This window comes from Ammospiza caudacuta, chromosome 7 (assembly GCF_027887145.1).
Source record: "Ammospiza caudacuta isolate bAmmCau1 chromosome 7, bAmmCau1.pri, whole genome shotgun sequence".
In the NCBI taxonomy this organism is placed as follows: domain Eukaryota; kingdom Metazoa; phylum Chordata; class Aves; order Passeriformes; family Passerellidae; genus Ammospiza; species Ammospiza caudacuta.
This window is the reverse complement of record NC_080599.1, coordinates 47,372,971-47,388,173: the sequence shown is the minus strand read 5'-3', so window position 1 is coordinate 47,388,173 and position 15,203 is coordinate 47,372,971. Positions and strand designations below refer to the sequence as shown.

The window sequence follows — 15,203 nt, the reverse complement described above, 5'->3', positions numbered from 1 at the left end:
CCACACTCAGGGCACCCTCCTGGCGGTGACACAAACCCCGGGCAGTGACACAAACCCCGAGCTCCCACCAGGAGGGTGGCAGGGGGCAGACACGGAGCTGGGGGGGCTGCACACCCACCCCACCACCAGTGCAGGTTCCTCAAGGCTCTGATTCCCCCAAAATCACCTTGGGTGGATGCAGGGTGGGAGCACAGGGCTGAGCTGGGCTCAGGCCCTAAGAGAACAGGCTCAGGCTGCAGCTCCTCAGGCAAGGGGTGCCAGTAAGCCGAGCCTCCCCGGCTCGTTTGCCTTAATGAACATCTATAATTAATCAGGTGAAAGCAGGCAGAGCCAGCAGCTTCTCCCGGGGGAGAGGTTCACCCCAGAACGCATCTCCCCATCCACACCCAGAGCCAGGAAGAGCCGAGCACCATTCCCACCGGGAATTACCGGGGTGAGAGGACGTGATAAAAACAAACCCCCCAGCCCTGATCTGAGGCTCGCTCAGACCGTTCATCTGAACCATTCCACCGCCACGGAGAGCACAACCGCAACAACAACAACAACAACAACAACAGCACCAAGCCCGTGCCCGGTGTGGGGCGGGAAGGGCTCCGGGAAAGGCTCCGGGAAAGGCTCCCAGGCGCACAGGGAGGGAGGGAAGCACACGGGAGGCGCAGGACACGGGCGGGCAGCAGGGCACGGCCGCAGGGACACAGCCAGGCGGGAGGGGCACCGGGGCCACGGCAGCACACCCGAGCTCAGCACGTACCGCTGGCGCTTCCCGTGCTGGCGCCCGGTCCGGGCGACGACACCACGGCGCGGTACGTGGGCGGCGGAGGGGGCGGCGGGGTCCCTCTCTGGCCCGCCCCAAAATCTTTGGGAGAGGCGACGGGCTCGGCGGAATCGTCCTTAACGTGGGGCTGCTCGGGGAGCTTCTTGGGAGCGTCTTCCAGCTGCAGCGGCGAGGGCAGCGGGCGGGGAGGCTCGGCCGGGGCGCTGGCCGGGCTGCCCGCCGGGGACGCCGCCTTGTCCCGGGGCGACAGCTCCGGAGGCGCGTTCTCCGGGGATTGATCGGAAAAATTGACCCACTTGTCTTCCGCCGTGGCAGCAGCAGATTTGGGGGACGGCACGGGGCCAAAAATGCTGTCCAAGTCATTGATGGACGGGAGTTTGTCCCGTTTGGGCTCTGCTGCTGCTGCCTGGTCCCCTCCTGCGGTCAGAGGAGGTTTATTTTACACCGGGCGTTAAGAGAGGGCTGCGCTACTCTCTACGGGCTCTAGGCTCTAAAATCACCTTTTCTCATCTGTATTTATATAATTCATGGGCAAGAACGTTTCCACCACAGCCAGGCGCGACATGGAATGAATCCCGCGGGATCCAAAGGCTGGAGGAGGGAGCATGCACCACCACGAGCCAGCACTCACAGCCAAGAATCCCAAATTCACAGCCTTTTGTGTCCTCTAAACCACATCACGTCCTTGTCAGCAACTCTGATTTATCAGCAGGTACCAAAGGTGTGCACTCAGCGCTCCACTCTCTCCATATATATATTTATAAACACTCAGGTATAAATACATATATTCAGACATGCTGGTTGGACACTGCTGGAGTCTGGGCATGCAGCACAGGATGCACACGGGGAGTGTATTCCAGCCACGGGGAATGCATCCAGCCACAAGCAGGAACAGGTTGGAATTTTAGGGCACAGATTGAGATTTTAGTGCACACACAGATGGGGATTTCAGGGCTCTGCTCACTGAGCCACCACACAGCAACACTCCCACCTGACTCCAGAACCACCACAGATCCACCAGCCAAGCATTTCACATCCAGGGAAGGGAGAGCCTGACACTAAATGCCCTCTGGGCTCCTTGTGGCAGCATCACCCCCATCCCTGCTCCTTGTTTTGGGGATCCACATTTAAGATGGGGGGGGGATAAAATGGGGATTTGCTGAACCAGACAAAACCAGACCTCAGCCACTTGCTTCACAAATACACAAGGCACAGCCCAGCAAATGATCAGGCATTTGCTGCTGGGAATGGATGGATGGATGGACATGGACACCCTGCCAGCCTGGAAAATCGGGATTTGGGAGCACAGATGAGATGGGGATGGACAGAGCAGGGGGCTCCTTGTGGCACAGGGATTTCACCCCGAGGGGCTCTGGCTGGCCCCACCAGCCTGCCCTGCTCAGACCCTGCTTTCCCACCAGCCAGCACCATGAATTATATGCCTGGAAGCAGCGCCTGATGTCCTCTGGCTGCCTTCAACACCTTTCCATCCCTGCCCGCGGGCTGCCCCTCATTCCCAGCACCATTTCCCTTCCCTGCCCGGGGCTGCAGGGTCAGGGGGGCTTTTCCCACCTCTCAGCAGGGATTTGGGGGCAGGGAAGGCAGGAGCAGCTCCTGCCACAGGCAGAGCCTGCACAGCTCTGGTTTCTCAGCACAGACTGTGCAGGGCTCTGGAACTGGGAATATATCCTGGTTTTCAGCAGGATGTTGAGGCTAATCCTGCACTGCATTCCCAAAGGCAGGGATGGTGTAAAGAACATTAATTTCACCAGGGTGAGACCGACTTGGGAGGCAAAACCATCTTTGTGCTGCTTCTACTGCAGCATCCACTGAGACACCTCAGGGCTGGGGCTGCCCCTGGATCCCTGGCAGTGCCCAGGGCCGGGCTGGACACTGGGGCTTGGAGCGGCCTGGGACAGGACAGAAATTCCTCCCAACCCAGCCCAGCCTGGAATTCTCTGAACCCCAAGGGCAGAGGATGCACAGGGACCAAATCCGTGCCCAAATTGCGGCCACGGGGACAGGGACCTGTCCCCCAGAGCTGGGGATGGGAGCTGTCCCTCCTGGTGTCCCCCCAGAGCTGGGGATGGGATGCGTCACCCCCAGTGCCCCCCCCGAGCCGGGGCTGTCCCCGTGTGCCCGGTGCCCCCCGGAGCCGTTACCGATGGCCGGGGGCAGGGGGGAGCCGGTGCGCGGCGGCGTGGCCGGGATGTTCTTCGGGGGGAGCGGCGGAGGGGCTGAAAGAGAGCACAGAGAGGAGAGAGTTCAGCCGGAGAGCAGCAGGGACAGCCCGTGGCATGTCTGGGAAAAGGGGACAAGGCAGGGATGAGCGTCCAACCTGGCCTTGGGCACTGCCAGGGGTCCAGGGGCAGCCACAGCTGCTCTGGGAATTCATCCCATCCCTCCCCATCCTCACAAGGAGGAATTCTTCCCAACATCCCATTAATTCCTTCCCAACACCCCATCCCTCCCTGCCCTCTGGCAGTGGGAAGCCATTTCTGTCGGGTTTGATGGAATTTTCCCCCTTTTTTTACATCTGCTGTTTCAACCCCCTAAGTTAGCATTTTAATAAAACCTGAACCCTCCGAGGCACGGAGCTGCCTCCGCCTTTCTGCCTTGCCCATCCCACGTGGATCCAGGATGTGGATCCGGGATGGGCAACGCTGGGGCTAATTAACAGCGGCTAATTAACCAGCTGTGCTTTACAGGGGCATTTCTGCAGAGGAAAGGGCTCCGCAGCTGCCGCGGGCAGAGGGAAAGCTGCAATAAAAATCCGGGACTGGGGCTGAGCTGCTCTCCCTGATGTTATCCTGGAAAAACCGGTGCTTCCCACTTTTCCAGCCAAGTGACCTCGGCATGAACGTGCAGGATCAGGATCCACCCCATCCCTGCACCCCTTATCAGTCCCATTCCCTCCTCCACCCCACAGTGCTGTCACCCAAGCCAAACAAAGGGAAAAAAAAATCTCCTTTAATTTAAAATATTGTGGAACTGCACAGCCTGGATGAGGACAGCTCAAATCTTTGACCTGATTTCTGGATACATTGATTTATTTTCATGGTCACTTACTTCCAGTTGGAAAAGGTCTTGGAAGTTTTGGGGACTCTACGTTTGTGTTGATGGGCTGGACTGACCCCCATATCTCAGACTGGTCCAGAGCAGCTGAAAAATCAAAACCAAACATTTGAAAGCAATGACAAACCCAAATATTTTCTTCCCATCACCCAAACACACAGATGAGACACTGAGGCTCTGGGAAAAGAGGGCCCAGACAGTGACAGAAACCTCATTAATTAAGGACAGGGGGTTCTGTAACGGTGGATAATTAAAATCCTGTCTGATTTTGAAGCAGGACGTGCAATTAGTTTGACACTTATGCTGCTTGACAAACAAAACAATGCCAGGGATGGATTTGGAGACTTATTATGGGAAGGAAAACATTGTATTGATGGCCAAAGTGGTCTGGAATTTTAGGATATGCAAACAATAAAACCCCATCAGGTAGCAAAATTAAAAGATAATTGTAATCCCAGAGAATAAAGGGGGGGGGGGAAAGAAGATATTTTTGTATATAATTTAGATTTCTTGGAGTTTTTGTGCAGAGAACTGCTTGCAAACGTTGCTTTGATTAAAAGAATTAACTGGAGGCGTTAATGACAGGACATAACGAGGGCAGTGGCCCTCCAGGAGGAGGAGGAGATCTCTGGGAAGAACCCGCTCCAGGGCATGGATGGGGTTGGTTTTGGGGAAAACAAGTCTTGCAAGGTTCCTGTGCTTTGGGAAAGCTGGGAAAAAACAGATTTGGATGGAAGCAAAGTGTCTCTGTGTTAAAGGAAGGAAAAATGACGTTTTGAGACGGCATTTCCTAGGCATGGAGGGGTGCAAGGCTTGTCCAACAGCTGCCTCCAGAATCCTGGGTAGAGTTAAACCTGCTCCAGGGTGAAGGTTTGGCTGGAAAACACTGAGTTTTCATGTTCTTGAGCTGTTCCCTGTCAGGATCTCTCCCAGACCTCATAATTAACTAATTGACTTAAGCACTTGCTGTGTTTCCACCCAGCCTGAATTAACCTTGGACATGGTCACCTGTCCTTCAACCCCTGCCTGGGCTCCTTCCTCCTCCAGCAGGAGGGCTGGGAACCTGGGAATCTGGGAATTGTCCAGCTTGGAGAAGCCCTCAGAGCCCATGGAACTGCCAGTTCCACCCCTGACCTGGATGTCCCCAAGTGCCACATCCACACAGCTCTGAAACCCCTCCAGGAACGGGGACTCCGCTCCTGCCAGGGCTGGAGAACCTTCCCAGATCCCTGACAGGAGATGCCACCATGGCCCAAAGTCACTCACCATGTCCCCAAACTCACCCACCATGGCCCCAAAGCCACCATGGTTCCAAAGCCACTCACCAAGGCCTCAAAATTGCCAAGGCTTCAAAATCGCCCTGTTACTAAATTCACTCACCAGGTCCCCAAATTCACCCACCACAGCCTCAAACTCCCTTGCCCCAGCCCCAAACTCACTCTGTCCCCAAACTCACTTGCCGTGCCCCAAACTCACCCACCATGGGCACAAAATCCCTTGCCCTTTCAAGGCAAGGGATTTGGGAGCACCAAACTCACCTGTCCTGGCCCCAAGCTCACCCTGTCCCCAAAACTCCCTCACCCCGGCCCCAAACTCCTTCACCCCAGCCCCAAACTCACCCTGTCCTCAGATTCAATCACCAAGTCCCCAAGCTTACTTGCCATGCCCCAAACTCCCTCATCCTGGCCCCAAACTCACCTGCCCTGGGCTGAAGCTCACCAGGTCCCCAAACTCCTTCACCCCAGCCCCAAACTCACCAGGTCCCCAAACTCAATCACCAAGTCTCCCACACTCACTTGCCATGCCCCAGACTCACTCAGCCTGGCCCCAAACTCACCTGTACCAGCCCCAAACTCACCAGGTCCCCAAACTCACCCACTCTGTCCTCAAACTCAGCCACCACAGCCCCAAAGTCACTTGTCATGCCCCAAATGCCCTCACCCCAGCCCCAAACTCACCCTCCAGCTTGGCCTCCTCAAAGGCCGACTCCAGCGGGGGCCCAAAGAGCGGGGCCAGTGCCGCAGGGTCCTCCCCGGCCTTCTTGCTGTGGGGAGAGAGCACAGCGGCCATGAGGGACAGGCCAGGGTTTGAGGGGTGAGAGGACACAGAGCAGCCATGAGGGGCAGGTTTGTGTTTGTGGGGTTAGAGGAGCACAGGGCAGCCATGAGGGGCAGGTTTGGGTTTGTGGGGTTAGAGGAGCACAGGGCAGCCATGAGGGGCAGGTTTGGGTTTGAGGGGTGAGAGAGCACAGAGCAGCCATGAGGGGCCAGGTTTGGGTTTGTGGGGTTAGAGGAGCACAGGGCAGCCATGAGGGGCAGGTTTGTGTTTGTGGGGCGAGAGAGCACAGAGCAGCCATGAGGGGCAGGTTTGTGGGGTTAGAGGAGCACAGGGCAGCCATGAGGGACAGGTTTGGGTTTGTAGGGTTAGAGGAGCACAGAGCAGCCATGAGGGGCCAGGTTTGGGTTTGTGGGGTTAGAGGAGCACAGAGCAGCCATGAGGGGCAGGTTTGTGGGGTGAGAGGAGCACAGGGCGGCCATGAGGGGCAGGTTTGTGGGGTTAGAGGAGCACAGGGCAGCCATGAGGGGCAGGTTTGGGTTTGTGGGGTGAGAGAGCACAGAGCAGCCATGAGGGGCAGGTTTGTGGGGTGAGAGGAGCACAGGGCGGCCATGAGGGGCAGGTTTGTGGGGTTAGAGGAGCACAGGGCAGCCATGAGGGGCAGGTTTGGGTTTGTGGGGTGAGAGAGCACAGAGCAGCCATGAGGGGCAGGTTTGTGGGGTTAGAGGAGCACAGAGCAGCCATGAGGGGCAGGTTTGGGTTTGTGGGGTGAGAGGAGCACAGGGCAGCCATGAGGGGCAGGTTTGGGTTTGTGGGGTGAGAGAGCACAGAGCAGCCATGAGGGGCAGGTTTGTGGGGTGAGAGGAGCACAGGGCAGCCATGAGGGGCAGGTTTGTGTTTGTGGGGCGAGAGAAGCACGGGGCAGCCATGAGGGACAGGTTTGTGGGGTTTGTGGGATGAGAGGAGCACAGAGCAGCCATGAGGGACAGGCCTGAGTTCTGACCCCATCTTTGAGACAAACGCAAATATTTTTGAGGATGTTTTTCACCCCAGACCAAGGAGGAGCTGGCCAAACACAGGGTTTCAGACAGGGACAAGGGAAAGGAGCAGCACCCCAGTGCCAACCCTGTGGTGCCACAGCAGCTGCTGGGACACTGAGTTGCTTTGGGATTAGTCAAAACTTTATGGAAAAGGATTAAAAAAATAAATACTTGAGGTCTGGGCCATGCTCTGCTCCAACACACCTTGAGCTGACCCCTGGAGCTGCACAGGGCACATTCCCAGGGAGATTTGGCTTTATTCCATAAAAACTTGCATGTTTGTTGTCCTGAATCAATACATCCCCCCCCAGAGCTTGGCCTGCTCCCTATGGATCAGGCTCAAGGTGCCTTCCAGCAGGGAATGTCCTTGGGAAGCAGGGATGGGCACTGAGCATCCCAACCACCACCAGCCCCTCAGTCCTGCCAAAATCCTGGAATGGTTTTGGGTGGAAATACCTTAAATCCCATCCCATTCCACCCCTGCCATGGCAGAGACACCTCCCACGGTCCCAGGTGCTCCAGCCTGGCCTTGGGCACTGCCAGGATCCAGGGGCAGCCAGAGCAAATCTGGGAATTCCATTCCTCCCCCTCCCAGGGAACAATTCCTTCCCAAAACCCCATCTGCCCCTCCAGCTTCCCGTCCAGCAGAATGCAAATGGGAATTTCCCAGTCCCAGATGGGATGAGGGCCCTGAGCCTGGGATGGTCCCAGCAGGATGATCTGCACTGACCTGGCGGGGTCTGGCGTGGGCGTGGAGCGCCGGGGCCGCGTGATCTCCTCACCTGGAACAGGACAGACAGGGATGAGAGTCAGAGCCATTCCCACCCCAGAGCATCCCCCTGGCCCCCAGAGCCCCTGCTGGCAGGGGGGTCACACCTGGTGTCCCACCCACCCTGCTCTGCGGGGATCCTGGCAGCAAAAATCTGCTTTTAACTCCAATTTATTTCTGTACAGAGCTGAATCAGGGAACTGCTCTGCTGCAGATGTCCCCCACACCTTCTCCAGGGAAAGCTTTTGGGAGCCACCAGCTCTGCAGCATCACTTTAAACCAAATTTAACTCCCTCCTTTTCCCACCCCCAGTCCCCAAACCCCCCAGCAGGTGCAAGGAGTGCTGGTTTGATGGACTGCAGAAGATACTCACTGGATAAATTCCTTTTGATCGTCCCCTGGAAGGAGAAACACAGGGATCAGTGGCATGCACAGGGACAGGGGTGCGTGGCAGCTGTCACCCCAGGAGCAAAGCAGCCCAGCAGAGGTGGTAGGAGCTTCTGAGGGGACATTTCCTGCAGGAGCCTGAGCTCCAGGGAGCAGAAAACCCTGTAGAAAATTCCTGAGCCACACAAAGCCACTGATGGCAGCTCTGCTGTCCCCAGTGCCACATGCACAGGGGTTGGGAATGGGCACATCCACTGGGAATGGGCACTCTGCACTGACATGGGCAGCTGTGCCAGGGGCTCGTGGGGCAGAAGCCAAACTCTCCCAGCCATGGGAACGGGGACACCCCAGAGCCAGAGCGGGGTCTCCAGGGATCCCCATCACTGAGGGCCCCCTGTGCTATCACTGGGTGTCACAAACATCTTTTATGAAAAATCTTTTCTTTAGGATTTTTCTTCCTGAGAATCTGAGAGGCCTCAGGAATAAAATGCAAACAATGGTTATCTGCTGCTGTGGAATGCAACAGGTGCATCTGGGATTGGTCTCATGGGGTTGTTTCTAATTAATGGCCAATCACAGTCAGCTGGCTCGGACAGAGAGCCGAGACACAAACCTTTGTTATCATTCTGTCTTTTTCTATTCTTATCTTAGCCAGCCTTCTGATGAGATCCTTTCTTCTATTCTTTTAGTATAGTTTTAATGTAATATATATCATAAAATAATAAACCAAGCCCTCTGAAACATGGAGTCAGATCCTCGTCTCTTCCCTCATCCTCGGACCCCTGTGAACACGGTCACAGCTGGGGTGACACAAGGGGCTGTGTGGCACCCCTGGCAGCTGTCCCCACGCCCTGTGACACCCCTGGCAGCTGTCCCCACGCCCTGTGCCCCCCCAGAGCCCAGCAAGGACAGGGACCCCCGTGGCCCCATCCCAGTTCTTACCGGGCTGCGCCGCTGCGGTCAGCGAGAGGGGAGAGAAGAGACACCTGGTCAGAGAGTGACACGTCAGCACCCCAGGGCCCAGCTGCCACCGCCACACCTCGTGGGTCACCCTGGGACAGCCCCCCAGGGGAAAGGCCTGGGAAATGGGGGGGATTTCCCCCCTGGAAGCTGAGTTCTCATGGAGAAACCCCAGTGGCACCAGGGATGGGTTTCCTGCCTTCTCCTCCCTTTGGATGCACCCCAATCCAGGTAAAACGGGGCCCTTACACACCTGGTCCAAATTCTTGGACCCAAACTACACCCCCAAAGCACTCTCAGAGCCAAGCCCAGCTCTATACATTCTATTTGAAAATGCTCTAAGTCAGCAATAAAGGAAATTAAACTTCATTCTAGAAGGGCAGGATTTGTTATTTGCTTTTGGCATTTCAGCTCTAGAGACAGGACAAGAGCACACACAAAGCTGGGTTAAAATATTCCAGGAGATAAAAATTACATTTCTTACCGGACTTTTCCTCTAAAAGAAGGCAGAGAGAGAAAAAAAAAGAAGGAATGAGAAGGTGAGGGATTTTTTTAATGAAGAGGAATCAAAGATTTGTGTCAGGTTAAAGACAAAGCAGAGGGACAGGAGTGCTCCAGCTTCACCCCTCATGTGGGAGACTGGAGGGATAGGGAGCATTTGGAAATGGAAAAGTTGTGTCTGAGCCATTTTAGGGGGAGAATTCCATTGTTTTATCATGACAGGCCCTGCTGGCCGTTCCCAGTTAAGGCACCAGAATTCCCAGTCCAGAGAGCTGGGAATGATGGTGAATATGGACACAGCCCCTGGCACAGGGTGCCCAGAGCAGCTGTGGCTGCCCCTGGATCCCTGGCAGTGCCCAAGGCCAGGCTGGAGCAGCCTGGGATGGGGGAAGGTGTCCCTGCCATGGAATGGGATGGGATTTGGGATGGGGTTTTAGGTCTCTCCCAGCCCAATCCATGGGATTTATGACCTCCCTCCCAGCAGTTCCAGAGCAGGGCTTTGTGGCTGGTTTGGGAGCGAGGACAAGCCCAGGGTGAGGGCAGGGAGCTGGCAGCGAATGCTGGAGTTCCTGTGGATGCCTGGCAGTGAATCCTGGCATTCCTGCAGGTTCCTGCAGGCAGCTCCTGCCCGGGGCTCTGGTGCTTTCCTGGCCCATCTGCTCCCTTGGCTGCATGTCCTGGCTTTGGGATCCTCCTGCCCAGCCTCAGGGGCTTTTCCCTGAGCACATCCCAGGGAGGCTCCAACCCAGCCCAGCACCCGAATCCCTCAGCCCACCCCACACTGGGATCCTCCTCACCCCTTCCCAAACCCCCCACCCTCAGCAGGAAAAACACCACGGGAAAAGGGAGACAAAAATCCTATTTGGTAAAAGGCACATTCTGCAAGAATTTGGTTTTCCTAATATTATTATTATCATCAATATTAAATTGTTCATTTTGAAGTTGGTTCCCCCCCCTCCCCTCCACTTTTTTTGTGCTTCCCAAAGCATCCAGCTGCCATTTCTAATCCTGAAATGCCAAACAGGAGCTCCCTGGTTGGGAAGCAGAAACAAAGCACACGGATTTTGTTTGACTTTGGCTTGGAGAGCCATTCACACTTCAGATCCAGGTTATTTATAAATCATGGAAAGCTCTGTCTGGGAAGTTACTTCAGCCCACACCAAAACTTCCTGAAAGCCCAGAATCCAATCTTTTCATGGCTGAACAGATTGGGATGAGCCAACAGGAATCTTAACAAGCCCTAGGAAAAGCAGAGGGGGATGGACTTTATGCCAGGATAGACTAAGGAAAAATGACCTTTCCTTCCAGGAACCTGCATTCACCTCCAGGGTGGGAAACATCCCTCTAAAATCCCATGGAAAACCTCACAGATACTTCAGATTCAGGGCAAGACCCTGAATGATTATGATTGAAAATTCCCCTTGACTGAAATTCCCCTTTTTCCTCATTGAAAAATGAGGATTAGAGGGGAAAAAAAATCAGGGGTAACACATCCTGATCTCTTTTATGAGCAGGAAAGGGAATTTTTGAGAAGTTTTGAACTGGAAACATCATTTCAATACATCTGAGCAACACCTGCAGACCAGACCCCAAAATAAGTACACCAAAGCCAAGTGGAACATCGGCTCCCACCGAGTTTGGGATGATCCCAGTGCACCACCACTGCCACAGTGCAGCTGGTTTGCAGCTGCCAGATAAATTTGGTCATACCAGACCTCACCAGCTTAGAAGTAAAACGAATCTCTAGACAAGGCAAGGATAGGTTGGATTCAAACCAAAGGGGGACCCGCAGCCAGCCCCATCTGATCCTAAATGCAAACACACCACTGGCTGAGGGCCTGGGTGGTGCAGAGATCCCGACCTATCAGTTATCCATAGAAATTTTGAATCCCCTATAAAAGGGGCTGCCATAATAAACTCTTGGCTGGACAAGGAACTGCAAGGTGCAAATGGAGCAGAGCTGATCCCAGGGACAGAGCCCGTGCCCGCTCGTGCATTTTGGGGCCATTTTGGTTCATCTTGGGTGCAGCCCTGGCTGGGCTCTGGTGCTGCCCAAGGTGGATCCATGGAGGAGATCCTGTGAATAAATCCCTGCTTTATTCTGGGACTCTGCCCAGCCTCTGCTCCAGGGCAGCATGCACAAGGCATCAACATCACCAAATTTATCTGGCAGCTGCAAACCAGCTGCACCGGGACACACCAGGGGCCGGGCAAGGCCGGGGCACTCACCACGGGGGATGGAGAAAGTGCAATGTTGCCGATGGAGGCCTTGAGCTCGTCCACGGTGGCGGCGCTGCGCAGGACATCCTTGGCCTGCAGGGGCTTGATCTTGATGTTGAATTTCTTGTGCGCCTCCTCCTCCTCCTCCGACTCGCTGGAGGAGTAGAAGTGCTTTCCTTTGGTAGGTACAGCTCAGTTAAGGAATTTTCCTTCCTTGGTGTTCCCAGCTTGCTAGAGAGCAGGATTCTGGCAGTCCCAAAATGCTGACCCCAAAATAGGGGAGGAAATCCTAGGCTGGGCCTGTCACTGCTGCATCCCTGTGCAGCCAGAGCATGAGGAACTGCTGCTCTCAGGGATAAATCCAGCCCAGGGTTGGGTTTATGAATCCATGTCTGGATTTCATGGGAGTTGTTCAGGTTGGAAAAGCCCTATGAGACAATCCAGTCCAGCCATGCCCCAGTGCTGCCCCAGGTCCCCAAGTGCCACATCCACATGGATTTTCAATCCCTGCAGGGATGGGGACTCCACCCCTGCCCTGGGCAGCAGTTCCAATGTCTGATCACCCTTTTCCATGGAGAAGTTTTCCCCAATATCCAACATAAACCTCCCTTGGAATTCGAGGCCACTCCTCCTGCTCCTGTCCCTGCTCCCACCCCACCTGTCTCCACCCTCCTTGTCAAGAGGCAGAAGCTCCTCCCTGATCCTCCTTTTCTCTGGGATAATCACAGACATTTTGGTCTCCATGGAGCATCCCATGGGATGTTCCCCCACTCCTCATTTCACAGCAGTGAGTCAAAGACAATTCAAATGCCTCAGGTGATTCAGCTTTATCTGTGGAGAACCAGCTCCAAATGGAAATCAAAAAGTGGAAATAAAGAATTATAATTAATAATAAATACTAACAGTGAAATAAAAAGAGCCAGAGGCCTGCCTGTGAGCCCAGCTCCTGTTACAGGCTGTAACCCAAGAGGCAAAGCCAAAACCAAAGGATATATCCTGGTTCCTCAGGTCGGATGCTGTATCCCTCCTCATCCAGCTCAGGGGAGTTCTGCATAGGCAACAAAACAAACAAAAAAAAAGCCCCAAACAGGAAAATTAAGAACGTTCATTCCTGGAAAGCTGGAGCAGCTCTTCCCTCCTGTGGGAAAGGATGTCCTGCACAGCCCAACCCTCTGGGGCCACACAGGGCACCTCAAATTCCACGATTCATTTTGCAGAAGGAAAAGCTTTAATCCTTGTTGAGGATTCAAAGTTTTCTCTGGATAAACTGCAACATCCCATGGGCCAGGACAGAGCTCCCCAGAGCCAGCTCATCCCTGGGAATTCTGGCTGAGCTGCAGGTATGGAATTGGGGTCTGGACAGAGCTGATTTCACCCAAAGAGCCCAAAATAGGTGTGGGAAGAGCCTGGGTTTCCCATAGGATGCAGCTGGGGCAGGGAAGCTCCAGGGGACACTTACATATCTGTCCCAGTCGATCTCTGCATAAAATCCATTTGGGGCTCCGTTGGTTTTCTTCTGGAAAGGAAAATTCCCACAGTTCAAATAGAGGAAGCAGGAGGAGAGCACATCCTGTAGCGGGTGCTGTTATCCCACGCCCACAGCACAAACCCAACAGCATTCGCCATCTCTGCAATCTCCCATCCCAGGGAGATGAAAGGAGGGGGGGTTTGAAAATTCCTTAGGTGGACATCCAACATTCCTTAGGGAAAAGTGAGGAAAGGGTCGTTTCTCCCTGTGCTGGGATCTCCCAGCCCAACACCAATCAAGTGGGGAAACTTCTCAGGAAACATTTCCTGGGAGATAAAAACCCCTCCCCAAGAAAGAGCAATCCCAGGAAGGCTTCAGATCCCATTATCCCACATGCCAGGTGCTGTGAATTCAGGATGGAACAGTGGGAAGGGTCTGAGATGAGTCCATGCCATGAAACACCAACACACAGAGGAACTGCTGCTTGGCATCAAGGGAATTCCATTTGGAAGAGGCTCCAGGCATCTGTCACCTCTGGAACCCTTCCCTGGCTGGCTCTGGGCACCCAAACCCACCCAAAGTCCCACGGCCACCACGATTTTGGGCACCTACATGGGACAACCCAGCTCCCTTGAGCTTCCAGAGGGACCATTCCCACCCCAGCTCCCTCCAAGGGGCTGGCAGGATGCACTCCCTGGTCCAGGGCTGGGTGCAGCTCCTCACCTCCACAGCTCTGGGTGGAGCAGCTCCCTTGGAGCTCAGCTGAGGAGGGAAAACCTCCCCTGGGTTCTGTTTTGTGGGAATTCTGGGTGCTGCTCCAGGGGATTCCTCCTTTTCCCCCCATCCATTTGTGTTTAACCCCATTTCCATGGGCCTGGCTGACCCTGAAGGGATTTTCCTGCACTCTGGGTTCCAAACCAAGGGGGGCTCCCTGTTTTCCACAGCCCTGTGGGAGCTGGGGGCCGAGCTCAGTTTTCCTTACCCCGTTTTTATTTCCTCCTTCCCGCGTGCCCTCGGCTTTGCTATTGGAGGTTGGATCATTGGGAAGAGGGCTGGGCTGCTGCAAGGGTGGGGTGGCACAAAAAGGGTTAAAACAGCTGCTCCTTGGCTGGTTTTGGGGGTTTTCTTTTTAAGGGCACAAAACTGAGTTTTAGGAAGCAGGGAACATGGATTTGTCAGGAAAGGAAGGCTCAGCTCTGGCTCCACCAGGATTGAAGGTGGATTTTCCTGTGGGCTCTATTCAGCAGTCAGGATTTGCATTCTGGCCACTCCAGTAGCTGCAAAAATTATGTGGGAAAGGGTCTGGAGGATGAAAAATCATATTAAACTTCTCCATTGCCAATCCCTCTACTTCAAACACCTCCAGGCACTTCGTTTTGTCCCCTAAAAATTGCATTTCTGCATCCTTGGAGAGGACACCTGAGGTCCCTCTGCCCACACCTGGCGAGGAAAAGCTGCCCATGGGATTTCTGCTGGAACAGGGAACAGCCTGGGGATATTCCCAGAACTAAAATTGGAAAAAACCTCCAGGATCATCCAGCCCAAGCTGTGCCCATCCCCACCCTGTCCCTAAGTGACACATCCAGGTGTGGACACCTCCAGGGATGGCGACTCCAAACCTCCCTGGACACCCTTTATGTGGAAAAATTCCTCCTGATAGGCCCCCTAAACCTGCTATCTATTAATTGATCCCACCTAAACCTGCTATTTATTAATTTATCCAGCCTAAACCTGCTATTTATTAATTTATCTCTGCTGAATAGAGCCCTGCTGAAGGAACTACCTTTACTTTCATCTCTATTTCCTAACAAGCAGCTTAAAAACACAGACCCTGCCCAAAGCCAAGGATTTTGGGTCAGACTGGGGGAAAAACTAAAATTATTTCTTGCAAGGAGCAGCTTGGCCCACAAATTTTTATCTTTTAAAAGATACCCCAGCACTGCTCTCCCTGCT

General features: G+C 54.4%; 1 protein-coding gene across 1 annotated transcript in view; it reads right to left on the bottom strand.

Moving 5' to 3' along the window:
* Positions 1–15,203, bottom strand: part of SGIP1 (SH3GL interacting endocytic adaptor 1) — a 49,106-nt gene that overhangs the window by 18,052 nt on the left and 15,851 nt on the right. The window contains exons 4-15 of the mRNA XM_058808261.1: positions 14,233–14,310; positions 13,242–13,298; positions 12,776–12,830; positions 11,792–11,967; positions 9,546–9,557; positions 9,044–9,055; positions 8,088–8,112; positions 7,676–7,727; positions 5,809–5,894; positions 3,845–3,937; positions 2,938–3,012; positions 752–1,192 (exon numbers count right to left, since the gene is read on the bottom strand). Coding sequence (XP_058664244.1) covers positions 752–1,192; positions 2,938–3,012; positions 3,845–3,937; positions 5,809–5,894; positions 7,676–7,727; positions 8,088–8,112; positions 9,044–9,055; positions 9,546–9,557; positions 11,792–11,967; positions 12,776–12,830; positions 13,242–13,298; positions 14,233–14,310 — 1,162 coding nt within the window. The remainder of the gene's footprint in view (positions 1–751; positions 1,193–2,937; positions 3,013–3,844; positions 3,938–5,808; positions 5,895–7,675; positions 7,728–8,087; positions 8,113–9,043; positions 9,056–9,545; positions 9,558–11,791; positions 11,968–12,775; positions 12,831–13,241; positions 13,299–14,232; positions 14,311–15,203) is intronic.